The following is a 16,190-nucleotide window of genomic DNA, read 5'->3' on the forward strand; positions in this document are numbered from 1 at the left end:
AAATGAACTGGCATTAGCATGGTCTGAAAAGGAACAGAGCCGGGGCTGAAGGGAGCAGGTGAAAATCTCACTTTGAATCATTTCCCCTCCCTGTCCCGGCCATTGTTCCCGCGCTCACACATGGCAGGGGCAGAATGAAAGGATCCTATTATTCCGGGCCAAGCCTGTTTTCCCCGTTTATCGTTTTAAAGAGGGGGAAGAGCAGGGCCAATATTCTGATGGAAAGCAGGGCCTCAGTGGCAGCCTGGCGGTTTGTGTGCCAGCTGAAAGGACTCGGCGGGCTGCGGCTGCAACGGTGCCCACCACCTGCCGAGCTCTTTCTCCTTCACCCTTCCCTCGCTCCCCGTCTCTGCCTTTCACGTCAAAGCGCTCGGTGACTCAGCAGTACAGGTCCAATAAAAAAGGAGAGGCACAAAAAGATCGAGAAGATTAATTTCACGAGAGGGTAAAAAGGAAAGAACAGAGCAAATAGGATCCAATCTAGAGAGAAGGTTGAGACATAAAGCAGATGTGAATACTGTAAAGTAATATAAAAACTAGGACACCACATCAAATACTTAGTTTATCATTAGTGTGTCTACATACTGCCTGATCTACTCTTCGTCTTTTGAATATAAAGTGATTTAATTTCAGTTAGACAACTAATACTAAATTAGTTTTACTTATTTACTAAAAGATGTAATCAACAATGTTCTTCTAAAGTTAGCAAACTCGTCACTCAAGGTGGTGTGTTTTATTTTTTTACATTTTCCTTGGGCATCCTCTGATACATGGTAGATCCCTGACTCATTCCTGACGTACTGCACTTGATTTATGCCAAACAAGTCCAATGTTCTGGGTCACAAACAATTCAGCTTTATGCTGTCCAAACAGCATTGTTCCTGAAGTCATGGTCTTTACTTAAAGTCTCTATTGCCTCACCTACATTACTTTTCCTTAGGAGAGCAAAAATTTCCTCCATATGCAACCCCAATGCAATTTAAACTCACTGGAAGTACAGTGTGTGTGTGAAAGCCTTTATTTCTGTTAATTATAATGATTTTCTGATTACAGCTAATGAAAACATAACATTTAAAATCAGACCGATATAAAATTTAACACAGAAATGCAACATTAATGAAAAGTAGATTTTAAACCTGCTTAAAAGTCGTCATTTTTTAAAACGTGCTATTAATCTGACAGATGAGCCTCATCAGAATGCATATTCTGATTTACTGAAGGCAAGTCTTTCAAAATACGTTTTTGAAACGTATTTATGTATCTTGTCTTTCTGCATCAGCTGCTCTTGATGCAAGATGTTGTTCGTCAGATTTTTAAGAAGGTCAAAGATGAACATGGTTTATCTGTGTCTTTTTTTGCAAGTCTATAGTTTTATTTAACCTTACCTCATGCTGTTTACTGAACCATGCAATGTTTTTGCCTTCTGTTTTTGCAAGCCAGCCTTGGACATCCTCCCTGCGCTCCACAAGCGGCCCTATAGAATTTAAGATCAGGTATTGATGGTCAGAGTGAGCTTAGTCCTCATCAATACTGATGGGTTATTGATGAAGGACTGAGTGAATCCTTGTCCTGCACCTCCATGAGACCAGCGTTGTCAGAGAAACATCTGTGTATGCGTGTGTGTGACGATATAATGAGATAGAGCCAGAACATGGTGTTGTCATATACACGTGTGGACTCTCACGCGCTAAAAGAAATCAATAAAATCCCACACAAATGGAGATATATACATTGCCTGCAGCGCTGCACTTTTGTGCCAAGACACTTGTCTTCCCAGTGGGACAGGGTTTGATGCCCTCCTCCCTGAGGAGAAAGGAGAGAGGGAGGAGGGCGGCACTGGTTGAATGGAAAGAAGGAACGGCCCCACAGGCAGAGGCAGGCACATGAAAAAACTTTGAAAAGGAGAAGCAGCGTTGGAAGCTGGGAGATGAATAAGACAGCGCTCTGTTTCGAAGGGGTAGAGAGGCACCGAATCAACATTTCCCCAGATCTCCTTCCCTGCTCAGCCTGTAACGGGTGCACACACAACCCGAGGCTCCATGGCGTCAGTTCGACAAATTGTTAATAATTGATGCCCATCAAAACATTGAAGATAAATGCACACATGAGCAGAATGCATAAATCCCTCTCGTGGACATTTCCTTGTGTCCTGGAGCTGATTTCTGTCTTTCTACTTTGTCGGTATACACAGTCACTCAACACAGCAACTTTAGGCCCATAGAACTTAGTTCTGCTTTAAAACCAACCAATATTTATTTTCCTTGTTGCCAGATGTTGTGGCTAAAGGGAGATCCTCCATTAACACTGATGGTGGTAAATTTAGATATTACCACCTACTCTTTTGAGATTAGGTTATGTCTATTATAGCTCAGAAACCAGTGGTTACAAACACCACTGAATATGGATCCCATGTTAGTTTATTGGTTTTCAATGATTTATTTAAAATGTTTTTTCTAATGTGAATTATTTATAGAACATATTTTACAAAACATTGTTTTTACATTACAAATAGACAATTAATTTTCTCTAATCCACAAGATCAAATATACACATAGTCCTGATCCAACATCATTTAACCAGTTGCAACTTGGTCACATGTTTTTCAGTCATCAATAAAATTCTGGCCGTATATCTGATCTCACTTCTCATGAGAAAAATGATAAATTTCCTGACAAAATTTCATCTTAAACTACATCTATAAATGATCAATGATTCAGGGTCATCTTGTAAGTTTGACAATAGATTAAATTTGATGGTGGGGTTTTCCATGAATATGATTACACTGCCAGTTTTAAATACTCATTGTTGTATTTTGAGATCCCAACCAGAAACTAGGCCTGCAAGTCAGATCCCCTTGTTAAGAGAGACCATGGACAGATTTTTTATGCGCGTTATTTTCTAAACATAAAATTGTTTTATGTTTTATATGATCATCTTGAAACACTCAGTTGTTTCCACATTTCTGTAGAGGAATTTGGAAGTACCAGTTTTTTGAACACAAAATTTGCCCACAGGATGATACTACCTCCAACCTTTTTGTACTTCATAATCTTAAAAGCCTCACTCCGGCTTCTGCAAACATCTGGCCATTGTGACCATGAATCATTCATAACTTTCTTTCTTTTGTCTCATCTGACCATAAAAATATCCCAAAAGGTATTTGCCTTGTTTATGTGGGTAAAAGTAAATCTTTAAAGTGATTGATTTGCTTCCTTTATTGATCAGTAAATGAAGCCTTAGTGCATAACTTTTACTCTGTAGAAATTGAAGAAAATCCACCATAAATTCAATATTTTCAAATTACTTTTATTTATAAAAATCAGTGAAACAACAGCTCCAATAAGTTAGTAAAAGCTCAAACTATTAAAATCAATGTAAATGTGTAAACTTAGCACATTATTGTGCAACTGCATAAGAGATAAAAAATAAAAATTGGAAGCACAGTTCACATGAAAAAGCTAAAAATGATCATCTGTGCTATTTTGTAGCTTTTCAGCAGCTTTGATTTGATCTAATTTAAACATGAAGACATTTTTTACTGAGAAAGCTAAGAATTTGTCAACACCAGTCCACTAAAATCCTCCCAAAGAAGTAACCAAAGCAGACAAACAACTACTGATACTTCTTTTGTCTTTGTTTTTAGATAATGCTCTTCTCCACACCTCTGATAATATAACTGACAAAACTGTATGAATTAATTAAATGCCCATGCATTGAAAAGCTTTGTGCAGCTGATCCACATGTCACATCAATAGAAGTGTGTCCGAGCAGCAGATGTGGTTACCATGAATATGAATTTGGCCTTGGGCTGAAAACATAATAGAAGAAACATCTGACCATGTTCTGCACAAATAAACAGAACATACTGGCTATTCTAATATTTATAAACTCAGATATATATTTATTTGACAAATGACAACCGTTTGGCAGTTGCCGAATACTTAAGACGGAAAATCTAGATAAGCTGCATCATGCGATTATCAGCGTCAAACGTCAAACTCTTCTTCAAACGGAGGGCAAGGCAAAGGTAGTGACCAAGACAAGACTTGAGCACATCTGCTTAATATCAGCTCAGAGACAAGAAGGTCATCTGGCTCTGCAGATAAAGGTGGGTGTGGGCCCCGTGTGCATGGACACCCCCCCCTGTAACAGCCTCTGTCCATCTCCCTCGCCCAGGGTGGGCAGGCCAGGCATCTCTCATCCACATTCCTCAGATTATGGAGGGCCATCCCAGACGAGAACAGGCAAGCTGGAACCCACCTGGGCAGACCCTGGTGAATTCCACTCATGTTCACAAACCCACAAACCCACCCAGGAGAAAGTTGGGAAAGGCTAGAGAATTTTTGGGCAATCTTGATTTTTTCTTTTTTTTTTTCTTTTTGTCGAGTGAAACCAGAAAAACACAGCGTGTGAGGAGTCAGAACAGGCTGCAAAGCAGCACCTCCAGATCTTTGTGTGGGTAACGTCCACTCAGTTCACACCGCCCACCCCCCTCCTGCCTCCCGTGCTCACCCCATTGTGTATGGTTGGCGCTGATATTAGCAGAGAGAGGGCCTCGGGTTGGGGGGAGGGAAGGGTGTAGGGCTATCGACACCAGGGCCATTGTTTCTGAGCAACTCCTATTCAGGGTCATTTAGCATCTGACACCTATAGGGGCACAGTTTGTCCCAAATGGCACCGAGGAGAAATAAATGTGCCAGTTCCCTACACTTTGACCTGTGGCAGAATGACGAGAAGCAGGAGAGTAAGAACCGAGCATACTAAAGTAAAAGTGGGAACTAATCAGTAGAAAGTGTTTCACTCAGATGCAAGGCTGACAGCACGGTTGAACGAGCTCATCTGAATAGCTCAGAAGGGAGTTAGCAAACGACTCCACATGTTATCTGTGTGTGTGTGTGTGAGTGAGTGTGAGTGTTTAATGTAAGTGATTGGCAGGTAAAAAAGCCGACAGCTATGGGCATTCCTGCCAGAGCATCAAAGTAAAACGAGAGACACTGGGGGAAGGGGCCCTTAAAAAGGCTTGGAATAGACCCAGTTTTTATCACGGCTCAGTTTGAACCAAACACAGAGGATGAATCAGATTCAACAGTCTAAGAGTAGTGGACTAACGGCTTAGGTTCTTTAAATCAATCAATCAATCCAATTTTATTTGCATAGCACATTTCAGCAGCAAGGCATTTCAAAGTGCTTTATTAAATCTCATTACCTAAAACAGGGCCTTGCAAAAGTTTTCACACAACTGAAACAGTGCCACATTTTATCATGTTTAAACTACAAACTTAATTTTTAGATACTCTACCCTACTCTAATCATACTTTTCTGTTTTTGTTTTTCTGTACACATGTGTAATTTTCAAATCATAATTATGTGCAACCTTTTGGTTGTACATACCATAAAATCCAAATAAAAAACATTGAATTTTGTGATTATAATGCCACGAAAAGCAAAGAGTATGAACACTTTTGAAATGTAATATATAACAATTACCTGAATGCTGTTGAAATTAATATCAGACTCTCTTTGACAAATATCTAACTTGCCAAACCTCATTTGAAGGCAGTTCCTGCTCTTCTTCCTGCTTCAGTGCTCTCCGTTCATGCTTCCCCATTACCATCTTCTGTGTGAAATGCTGCCAACAAGTTTTCATTTACCAGGAATGAATTACACAACCTGCAATTAAACACACACCTGTCTGTAAATTTCCCAACTTTGGAGCAATCAGGTAGAACTTCCTGAAGACAGCTAGCTGTCACTGAAACGGTTAAATCAGCTCAACAAAAGAACGTAGATAATGAATCAAACTGTCATTCCTTCAAAGCAAAGACACTTTCTGGTTGAGCTTTTATAGTTACATCTGAGCCTATTTATTTTTATCGGATTAAACGTGCAGACCAACACAAAGGAATGTGAGATTATAAAGTAGATGGAGAATGAAAAAGGTTGTGATAATCCGAGTCAATCCTTTGCATAATCACTTTTTGCAGGACTTAAAGCCGTAATTGTTTGGCGTTACCTCTACCTGTTTTGCACGTCTAGAAACTGACTCTGGGTTTCTAGATACATCTAGAAACCCACTCTTCTTTAAATCAATTTCAGACAAACTGACTGGAAAGCATCTAAAAAAAATACATCAGTTTTTAAATTTTGCCAGTTACTGGCTCTTAAGTAGACTTTGACTAGGCCATTCTAACACAGCTGTGTTTTTTGGGGAAGATTCTGTTTGAAGGGAAGCCTCAGTTTTAAGCTTTGCCGTCCCTTAATTATTTCATAAGATTTCCTAGTATTTTACCACCATCCAGTTTTCCTGTCCCTGAAGAAACAGCACAACGCTGCCACCACCATGTTTAATGGCGTGGACGGAGGATGTGCTGTGTTCATGTTACATGCATGACAAACACATTTTGGTGTCAACGGACCACATCATCTTGTTCCACCTGTTTTCTGTGTTTTAAGATTTTTATCCCAGATTAAACTTTATTCTTGCCCAGTCTGTTGTGTTGCTTGGTCTTCATGATTATGTTTAATGTTTACAGTTGTACTAAACACAGTTTCACTTTATTTAGTCGATGGGGTCAGCTCAAGATAATTGTTAACCTTAATTTCATTTAGAAACACTCACCCTCACAAATATATTCTACTTTGTGTTGATCTTTAAGGTAAAATCTCTATAAAGAACACAAAGACAAGCCACAGTTTTGGTTTTCAATCAAGCTTTTAATGAAAAGATCATAAAATAACAGTTTATTCTTCCTCACTGCTGTACATTAAGACTGCAAGGTTGTGAGTGCTGAGGTCAGCTGTATTACACTTTTATGACACTTTGAGTTTGCGAGCCCGATCGCTACACACAGCGGTGGCTCTGACCTGAATACGAGCTCTCTGAGGAGTGGAGATAAAGAGAGGGAAAAAGGAGAGATAGATAGAGAGAGAGCCCAGCCTGGGTGCTGCCAAAAGCCACAACAAGGGTCAGGAAACCTCCCTTTAAATACTGGTGGTGTGCGCGCATGGTTTTAGGCCACGCTTGCAGACTTAGACAGTGGCATCTGTGTTTGCGTTGAAGGAGGTCTGCATTAACACATGGCAGAAAAAAAAGAGGGCACCTGGGCGTGTGCACCTTTTGCATGAGATGCGTGTTTGCCAAAGGGGAAGGGATTCTTGCCCTTTTAATTATTCAACAGCAAAGACCCTGCAGGTCCATTTCAGAGCCTCTCAGCCCCATAGATCCTGATACATTATTGAGAGGCTGTTCTTGAAGAAAACCAGCGAGGAAGCTCGATGTACCCAGCTCCAGCAGTCAACTCCTCAAGTACTAACTTTACATTTAGCAGCTAATCATGTCCGTCTGTGAATGTAGTGCACAGCAAGGTGACAATGTGCTGTAATAAACTCGTAGAAACACGTAAAGAAAATGTTTTGTATGAAAATACGGTTCTATAAACTCTTTTTGGTTACAGATGGACGGCAAGAAAAACAAAACAGCATCAATGTAATGGCAAGACAGCATTTGTCTGTAAACACTGGAAGTTTTTGAGGTATTTAGGTGTCACTGGAGGTACAGTAAACACTGAAAAAATGCAGCAGAGCAGAGTATAGAGGCCTCTGTGCAGTAAAGATTACAGAGAACCAAAACGGCTTGAAGCAGGCGTCAGGTGTATCCGAGATAAAGCAAGGGGCAATAAAGCTTAAAACAGGGTTTAATAGCACTGAAGGCTGTTTTATAAACTAGCTTTGGTTCAGCCTGCCAAGGTAAGGATCACTTACAAAATAACTAGACAGAACAGCTCCTTCATAATATCACCGATTAAAGAAAAAGGTGGATCGCAAAAGTCGCTAAAGAGTAACAAAAGGAACACCGAGAGCTGCGCACTCTCTGAGGGGTTTCCTGTTTCATGTGTTATTTTAAAGCTTTTCTAACACTGCATAATGATATGGGTTTTAGTTAATATTAGCAAACAATAACAATGATGAGGTAAGAAGAGAAAGAAGAAACCGTTGGGTAAATCGGAGCTGATATGAGAGCCTCTGAGTCCTCTCAGAAGCTTTAGAAAACATACAAAGTGCACTTAGTAAAGCTATCTCATCCAACATTTCTAAAACAAAACATATATGCTAAAGTGGAGATAAGAGACAATGAAAACAAAAGAAAGATGGAAGGTTAAGACAAGAGACTTAATGTTCAAGAGGAAAAACATGAATTATGTGCATGTTTCAGCTTTATATAGTTTTATTTTCTTCAGCATCAGCAGCATGGCAACACCCAGGGAGAGCAAGTTTTAAAACATACAGTAGCCTCCGCTCTGCACAGGCAGCAACAGCGTCCTGCTCAGGTCCACAGACAAACACACAGGAGGAGGTCAAAGTTCACATCCCCTGTGTCCAGTTAGTGAGAACTCAAGACAATGTGGGTAAAAATCCCACTCAATTAAACAAATGAATTAAAAAAAAAAACTCTACAGACTGTCAGGTGTAAATGCCATAGACCATTTTCTTTTAAGTTGGAAAAAAAAAAAACATACATCAGCTCTCCCACACACACACACACAAAAAAATCTTCACAGATTGTGGTTAATGGCTATGTTTGAGTCTCATTTAAGATTCAGCTTGAAAGTCATCAAAACAAAAACAATAATAAAAAAAAAAAAAAATAGGGGGTCCCGCCTCCACCTCAGTCTCACACACTGAGAAAATTCTTTAGAGAGGTGAGGGCAGGCCCCGGAAATAAATACATTCATCACCGACAATAGACATTTGATAACCAAAAAAAAACAAAAAAACAAAAACAGAGAACACTGTCGAAAAGTGTTTGCGCCAATGTTGTTTGAGGCTCGGCCAGCCAGAGGTTTGTGCTGCTTTTGTCCACAGAACACAGGAAAATGTAAAAGTTCCAAACAAAAACAAGTAAGATTCACAGTTAAGACTACCTGATGAGCCCGTTCACATGCAAAGAACAAAAAGGAAGAAATTAAAGAAAAATCATGCTACATTCTCCGAATGGGTTTTAAAAACAGCGGCCGGTAAGAGGTGTACCATGTTAGATGACCGTTTAGAAAGGCTTAAGCAGAGGAGCAACGCCTCGAGCGTGTTTTGGTAAACACAGAGGCAACATTACGCTAACAGACCAACAATGCCTTTTTGATTAATACATCAAGGATGCACTGCCCACTCCCCCCACCACTCCCTGTAGTCCCATCTGAAGACGGGCCAGAGGGCAGGAGAACGGGGTGCAGGGTCACCCCAGAGCCAGCTGGCAGGGAGGAGACACCACACACCCTTCCCCTAATTGAATATGCAGCAGTTCACCCCATGTTTAATGCTATGCTTCTGTTTTGGCAGCAACGTCTGTGGAAAAGCATCTTAATTACACACGCACACACAAGAGAAAGTCAAATAAAAAATCTTTGACTGGCCGAGCCTCGAGTGAGGTCTGTAAAACTGTAAAAGTTCATGTAAACAATGAGATAAATACATACGTTTCTTTTTTTGTTTGTTTTTTTTATTTTTTATTTTTTAGAGCCACACATGGTTCCATAATCATTCAAATGTGCTTTGGTTTAAAAAATAGTTTGTGAATTTGGGTATGAGCTTTTTTTTTTATTATTTCTTTCTTCTAAGTTTTTTTTGTACAACTTTGCACCCATTTCTGAACGTACTGTGTAACTAACTAAAAATGTAGACTTTGTTTTGAGCTGCCTCGCCTTTTGTCAAGGCTTTTTGAGTTAGTTGAAAAAGATTCCCCCCTATTCATCTTAATATGAAACTAGTGTTTTGTTTTTTTGTTTTTTTTTTTGCTTCTCCAAAGTCTAAAATACAGAGAAACTGATACGCTTTATCTAACAAATGTAGCTGAGAGCCTGTGTTCACACACGCAGAACAATCCCTGAAGTACTTGAAGAGTAGTAGTACTAGTAGTAATAGTAGTAGTATGGTCACAGTTTGGAGTTTGTTTGTTTTTTTCTTCTTTGTTTTGACAAACAAGCAAGCATTGAAATGCAGCTGCAAAAAAAAAAAAGAAAATCTTTGCAGAGATGGCTAAAGATAATGTACAAACACCTTTTGCATTACAGACATCGTGCTGCAGTGCACCTAGTGCTGACAAGTACAATAACGTTTGAAGGCAATGCATTGAGGACTCCCTCTTTAGCCAAGAGAGGTCACAGGTGATAAATAACATGGTTGTTGTTTGAAGGGGGGGTGGGGAGGAGTGTGAAAAATTCCCGTGTACCATGCAGAACAACAAGAAAGTCAATGTTAAATTAGGTAACAACTCTGGGAGTCCAGGATGCAGGTACCGACAAACGAAGCTTCAGCTGCAACGCCGTAAAAACATTTCACAGACCTTAACAAGAGGATGAAGGGAGTATAACCAAAAAATATAAACTCAAGAGGGCATTTAAAATTCAACATTACAGAGGAATGTCTATACCAAAAACTTGTAGTGAAGGTTAATGATCCACAGTGAGAGTTTTCAGAGTAGATACACTGGGCAGAGAAACAGACAAACAAGAAACAAGCCATTCCCTACGAGTACTAAATAATTCGCCCCTTCGCCATTTTGTACGTTTGAAGTTTTGGTCTTTATTGATTTGTTGGTTGTGACCCAAACAGGGACAAGAATCTTAGGCATTACACTGAGATGTCGGCAGATTTACAACCATTTGTCCATGAAAAATGCACAACTTGAAGTAAAAATAAAAAAAAAATCAAATAGTTCAAAACTCGATTCCCAATGTGCAATTAGTTTACCTTCTGAAACAACCTACAACTTTGCAGGTGTATAACCAAAGCTGCCCCACCACAAATACTTTAGGTACAATCAGAAGTTTCCTGGGAAAATCCTGCCGTTTGATTCCAGCAAGAACTAACTTATTACTGTCCTCCTTTCTGCAGTCAGCGGCGTTTACACAGCCGTCTCATTTTCTGCATACTCCTCTCCTTTTCAGGGTTTGAAAGAGTTGAGGCCTGTAGCTTGTTGTCCAGGCATCGTTGGACTGATACTAGTGTTTGTGTTACCCTGCTCTAGCAATTAATTGCACACACAGTCTTCTTACAGTTTGACAAGGATTACTATCAGGATGATATATCAAGTTTGCACAGCCTGACATGTTCTAGTCCAGTCGGGTTTTTGAAATCACAGTGTGAACTACAAGCCTCAGGTACACAGGAAGAGATGAGACTGAGGTACAAATCAGCGAAGGGGCGAAGTGACCCAGAGCCAGTCTCTGGTTGCTGCTGTTGAGGTACATCTAAAAATATAATGAAAGATGTACATCACCAACAGTTCAAAATAATTTAAGTCATCTTTAGTGATATAACTATAAAGCTGTCCAGTGCATCTCTGCTTCTCCTTTTTTTTTTTTAAATGACAAGTTTTCACAAATTCGGCTCAGAAAAACTGAAAAGACTTGAGTAACTTAAACTTCACATTAAAATTCTGATTATAGATCCTATTCTTTTTTTTTTTCTTCTTTTTCTTTTTTTTGGTCTGAACAGAACACAAACTGTCATCAAGTCCTGTTTTTAAAAGTCAGAGAATATAAAGTGATAAGGACTCTGGATACAAACAAAACAACAGAAATGGGATAAACGTGCCCAGTGAACATGTCTTAGACTTTACCAGTCCCTCCAGAACCCCACCAGGTGGTAAAGTGTTTACATCCCCACCAGCCCACCAATCAGCACAAGCTTTTCCTTGCAAAACCACAAGAACCATCACCAGCCTCAGAGTTATTGGCCAAAACAATCACAAAAAGAGTGGATTTCTTTGTCTGGACTTTAGAAGATAATTCTTATTTTGTTTTATACAGAATTAAAAGAAATCAAAAGAGAAATAATTTAGTATGCTATATATCTTAAGTACATCTTTTTTTTTTAAACTTTGGTTATGAACTTGCCTAGCAATGTTTGTTAGTTAGTTCAGTTCTCCTCGACATTCATAAGATCTTTGGAACACTATACATCTAAAACTAACCAACAAACCACTATTTGCTCCAAGCTGGACGCTACAGTACACTTTGAACTGGGGGCCACGGTGACCCGGGTCCCAAAAACATGAAAATAATTAAAAAAAAGAAAAGTTATATCTTGACAAGTACAAATATCAGCTAGAGACAATCAGAATGTGTAAAATCTATGAGCATCAAAAACCTGTGTTGAGAGATGGGCAGGTTAAAGCATTGGGTGAGAAGTTACATAATCTACACACTTTTTACAATTAATTACATAAGCAACTTTTAACTAAATCGACAGAGTTCATAGAGTAATCAGAGGTAGCGAGGTCACAAGCCTATATATAAATAGACTTCTTTTTTTTTCCAAGGGGAGGAAAGCTATACAGAAAAATATAACGTACCCACTGAACATAGCGTTAGGTTTAAAACACCCCTTTAAACCTCCCTCCCTGCCCAACAACCCCAACCCCCCACCCGCACTTGACCAGAAAAATCCCAAGACCTTCCAGTTTAAAACATTCACTGAAACATGACAAGCTCTTAAAGTACGAGTACTACCACAAAGGGTTTTCTCTTTCCAGCTTCTTTCCTTGGAGCTCTAGCAGGCAAATCTAAAAAAAAACAAAATTGAATAAAAACTCTCGTCTACATCAATGCAAACAGCCACAGAGAGGACACAGAGTATTTGTTACCTTCTACAAACAAACATGTCCTCCTGAGAAAAGCTTTTCGTTCTCTCTTTCTAGACTTTCAGGTAAAGCACAGAGATGGTCCCATACCCAGTTACCCCTCCTCTTTCATACATATGTAGCATCACCAACATCATAAAGCTGTCAGAGTAAAAATTTTCTTTTTGCTGAATTATTGCCAGTTTTGTTTGCACCTACTTCTTTTTGGTCAAAAGTTGTTTTAGGAACAGTGGGGGGAGAAACTCTTAAGATTTAATGCTTAAACCACGAAGAGAGGAAGGCGGCTGAGGGGTACGAGGTGCCCACATTCACATTTAACCAACTGTGCCTCTCCACCATGGCTTTGTGACTTTGGAGAGAGACACAAGTAAATAGTCCCTCTAAAAACTCCTGAGAGGCGAGCACTTGTCATTCGCTATAACCGATGACCCTATCCTTGCATCAATGGGATCCCACCGTCACCAAGAGAGCGCACTGTGGCGAGCAGCTACACCGTTCACTCAGCCAGGGTGTCGTGAACTGGAATCAGATTCAAGAACTGTGTGTGTGTTGTGTGTGCATTTCTTTGCTTCTGAGATGGAAAAAAAGGTGGAGAAATGTTCCTTTTTCTCTCTTCCTGTAGTTCTTTGGCTTGATGCGTTTCTAAGAGGGTGAGGTGTGCATTCTCAGGTGACTGATGAGGTTGCGCTGCTGGGTAAACTTGCCACCGCACAGCTGGCATTCGTACGGCTTCTCCCCGGAGTGAACTCGCATGTGCTCCGTTAGGCGGTACTGCCGTGTGAACCGCATGCCGCACTCTTCACATGCGAATGGCTTGAGGCCCAGGTGGCTGCGCATGTGGCGCGTCATGGTTCCCCTCTGGGTGAACATTTTGCCACAGATGTTGCAGGGGAAGGGCCGGGTCAGCCAGTGGCTCTTTTCGTGCTGCCTCAGAGTTGCGGGGTCTTTGTAGCTCTTGCTGCACACGGTGCATTTGAAGGGACGAGTTTCGGAGCCAAAGCTGGAGGGACCTACAGGGGCAGAGAGGTCCTCCGCCTCCTCCTCGTCCTCTTCTTTCACAAAGGTCCCTCCCTCTTCCTTGATGTAGAGCTCGTCTTCAGTGTGGGTCTCCACATGAGCGTTGAGCTGCTCAGAACTGGGGAAGCCCTTACCACAGGGAATGCACACATAGAGGTTGTCCCCAAACGCTGGCTCAAAACCTTCCTGCCGGTACACATAGTTGGCGCTATGGTGTCCGCCTCCTGCTCCTCCTCCACCTCCTGCACTCTCTCCATCACTCTGACCACTTTCTTCACTGTGGTCCTGGCCATTTTCTCCCCCTTCTTCCTCATCTTTGCACTGGAAGGACTGGTCAGATGTAAAGCTGTTACCACTGCCTCCACCAGCGCCAGAGGAGCGGCCATCTTTAGGACCTACAATCACTCCGTTGACCAAAGGCCTGTCATGATCTTCAGACTTCAATCCTAATGCCTCTTTTTTGGGCCATTCGTTCTTACGAGCAGCATGTCGAGTCTTTTTCTGGGGCGGTGGGCCCTCAGGCTGGTTTTGGGAGTCCTCTAGCGTCTTGGAGGAATTTAGCTCCATGTTCTCTGAGATGCATGCGTCTACACCTGGCAGGGTGGTTGAGGAGTCATCCAGCGAGGCACTGTTGGTTGTGGATACTGAGGCAGATTGGGGGGATTCTTGGGAGTTGCTGTGGGGACTGAGGGCGTCGATGGCTGTGCCAGCAGAGTGAGGACTCTTCTTGGACAGATCTAACCCAAGATCTGGCTCTCCAGCACTTGCCCCACTGCTGAGATTACCGTTACTGCTGCCATTTCCCCCATTCCCAGTTTTCCCAGAGCTCCCAACAAACATTTCATCATCTGACAGTTTGTCCCGAAGGCCTTCATCTGGCTGTGGTTGGTCGGCATCAGAAGGAGTCGGAGGATAGTGGTTGTTGGGACCAGCAGGGGTAGAAGAGGAGAGACGCTGGTTGTTGAGGCGCAAGCGGCTGAGCGGACCTGGGGTGGAGGGTTTTCCTGGTAGGGACTTCCCACTGCTGCGCTTGAGCTTCTTTCTGCACAGGGCAGCGAGGTCATGTAGCTGGAGGTAGCTGGCTGCGGTCAAGAGGGCACTGAAGTTCTGCTCACTGCTCTGGTCTGACGACGACAGGAGCTTTCCAGTATAGATAAAGTCCAGGACTTGTCTGAACACAGAGGGGTTCACCATCTCCGTGTCGAGGTTAATAAGGTTATCGTGGAGGACCAGAGATTTGAAGTAAATGCTGCTGGCGGCCAGGATGTTCTTGTGGGCGCGAAAGAGAGCGTTCTCCACCACAATGATGACATCACAGAGGAAGCCCTTGGCTCTCTGCTGGTTGAGTTGCAGCAGCAGTTGTTTGGCATGATTTGGCAGTTCCATTTCCTCTTTCCTTCTCTCTCTGTCTTCCTACACGTGCACCACCTAAAGCTGAAACAGAGAGAAAAGATGGTTAGCTCTCGTACTTTGAAAGACACGCAGCAGTGAATGACAGTTAAGCCCTCCATCTTCTATTTCCACTTCCGTATTGCAGTAACAGGAACAACAGTTCATTTGAGTGAACTGAATCTCTGGGAACAGTACATTAAAATGATCCAGTCACTGGATCGAACAGTTCATTTGTGCTAAACAGCACCTCCTTTGAGTTGGAACGTGATCGCACTGTGTGTCACTTGCTGCTTCTCCTAGCTAACGGCTAATGTTGCATCAATCCACATGAAAATAAAACAGTGCCCTGTCCTCATGATCTTAATGGACATAAAAATCATAAAATTTAAAGAATTTCTACATTTTTGTTTCCAATTGGACATTACATTTAGTATTTTCCAATTTTTTTATTTCATGTTTTAATTTCAGTGTAAAAATATATATTTAACAACCAGACATTAAGTCACATGTATTTTACTTGTTTATTTCACTAACTGGAAATCCATTTGGATAGAGTCGAGTCCAAAATAAGCACATTGCATGAAGAAACTCATGTTATTGTTTTACATTAGGTCTACATAACTTGTTAAAGGGTCGTGTCACAATGTGAACAATGACCAGCACAGTAATTGTGCTGCAGTGGTGCATCTGTCACTGGGTAAATCTTTATCATACATTTTATGAGCCACAGAAAACAGAAGTTCCACCCAACCGGCACACATGTAATCTTAGCTAATAATCTTAGCTAGCAATTCTACTTAAATTCTCAATACAAGTAATTGCTACCCGTAGTGATGCACTGAGAAATTGATTTTTAGCTTGACGGACACTGCTTGGCAACTGGTTACTTAAAAATAAATAAATAAATAAAAAAAATCTGATGACTGAATGCACCAGGCTAAAACACTGCGAGGTTGCACTGACCACATTTGGTGAGGATGCAGTTACTATCTGTAATCAACGTTGTTCATTTCTCACTTAATTCATTTAAAATTAAATGGTAGGAAGCCATTTAAAAAGGAAGCTGATGTCTTTATTGACATGTCTGTTTTATTAAGGCCAAGGAGAGTGAGAGACAATCATTCAACAGATAACAAGAAGGTTA

At 41.1% G+C, this 16,190-nt stretch overlaps 1 protein-coding gene across 1 annotated transcript in view; it reads right to left on the reverse strand.

Annotated features, from left to right (window-relative positions):
* Positions 1-6,693: 6,693 nt before the first annotated feature.
* The window catches only part of hic2 (hypermethylated in cancer 2), a 22,648-nt gene continuing 13,151 nt past the window's right edge, over positions 6,694-16,190 (reverse strand). The window contains exon 2 of the mRNA XM_007563520.2: positions 6,694-15,088. Coding sequence (XP_007563582.1) covers positions 13,280-15,040 — 1,761 coding nt within the window. The 5' untranslated portion in view covers positions 15,041-15,088 and the 3' untranslated portion in view covers positions 6,694-13,279. The remainder of the gene's footprint in view (positions 15,089-16,190) is intronic.

This window comes from Poecilia formosa, unplaced genomic scaffold (genome assembly GCF_000485575.1).
Source record: "Poecilia formosa unplaced genomic scaffold, Poecilia_formosa-5.1.2 Scaffold148, whole genome shotgun sequence".
NCBI classification, from domain to species: Eukaryota; Metazoa; Chordata; class Actinopteri; order Cyprinodontiformes; family Poeciliidae; genus Poecilia; species Poecilia formosa.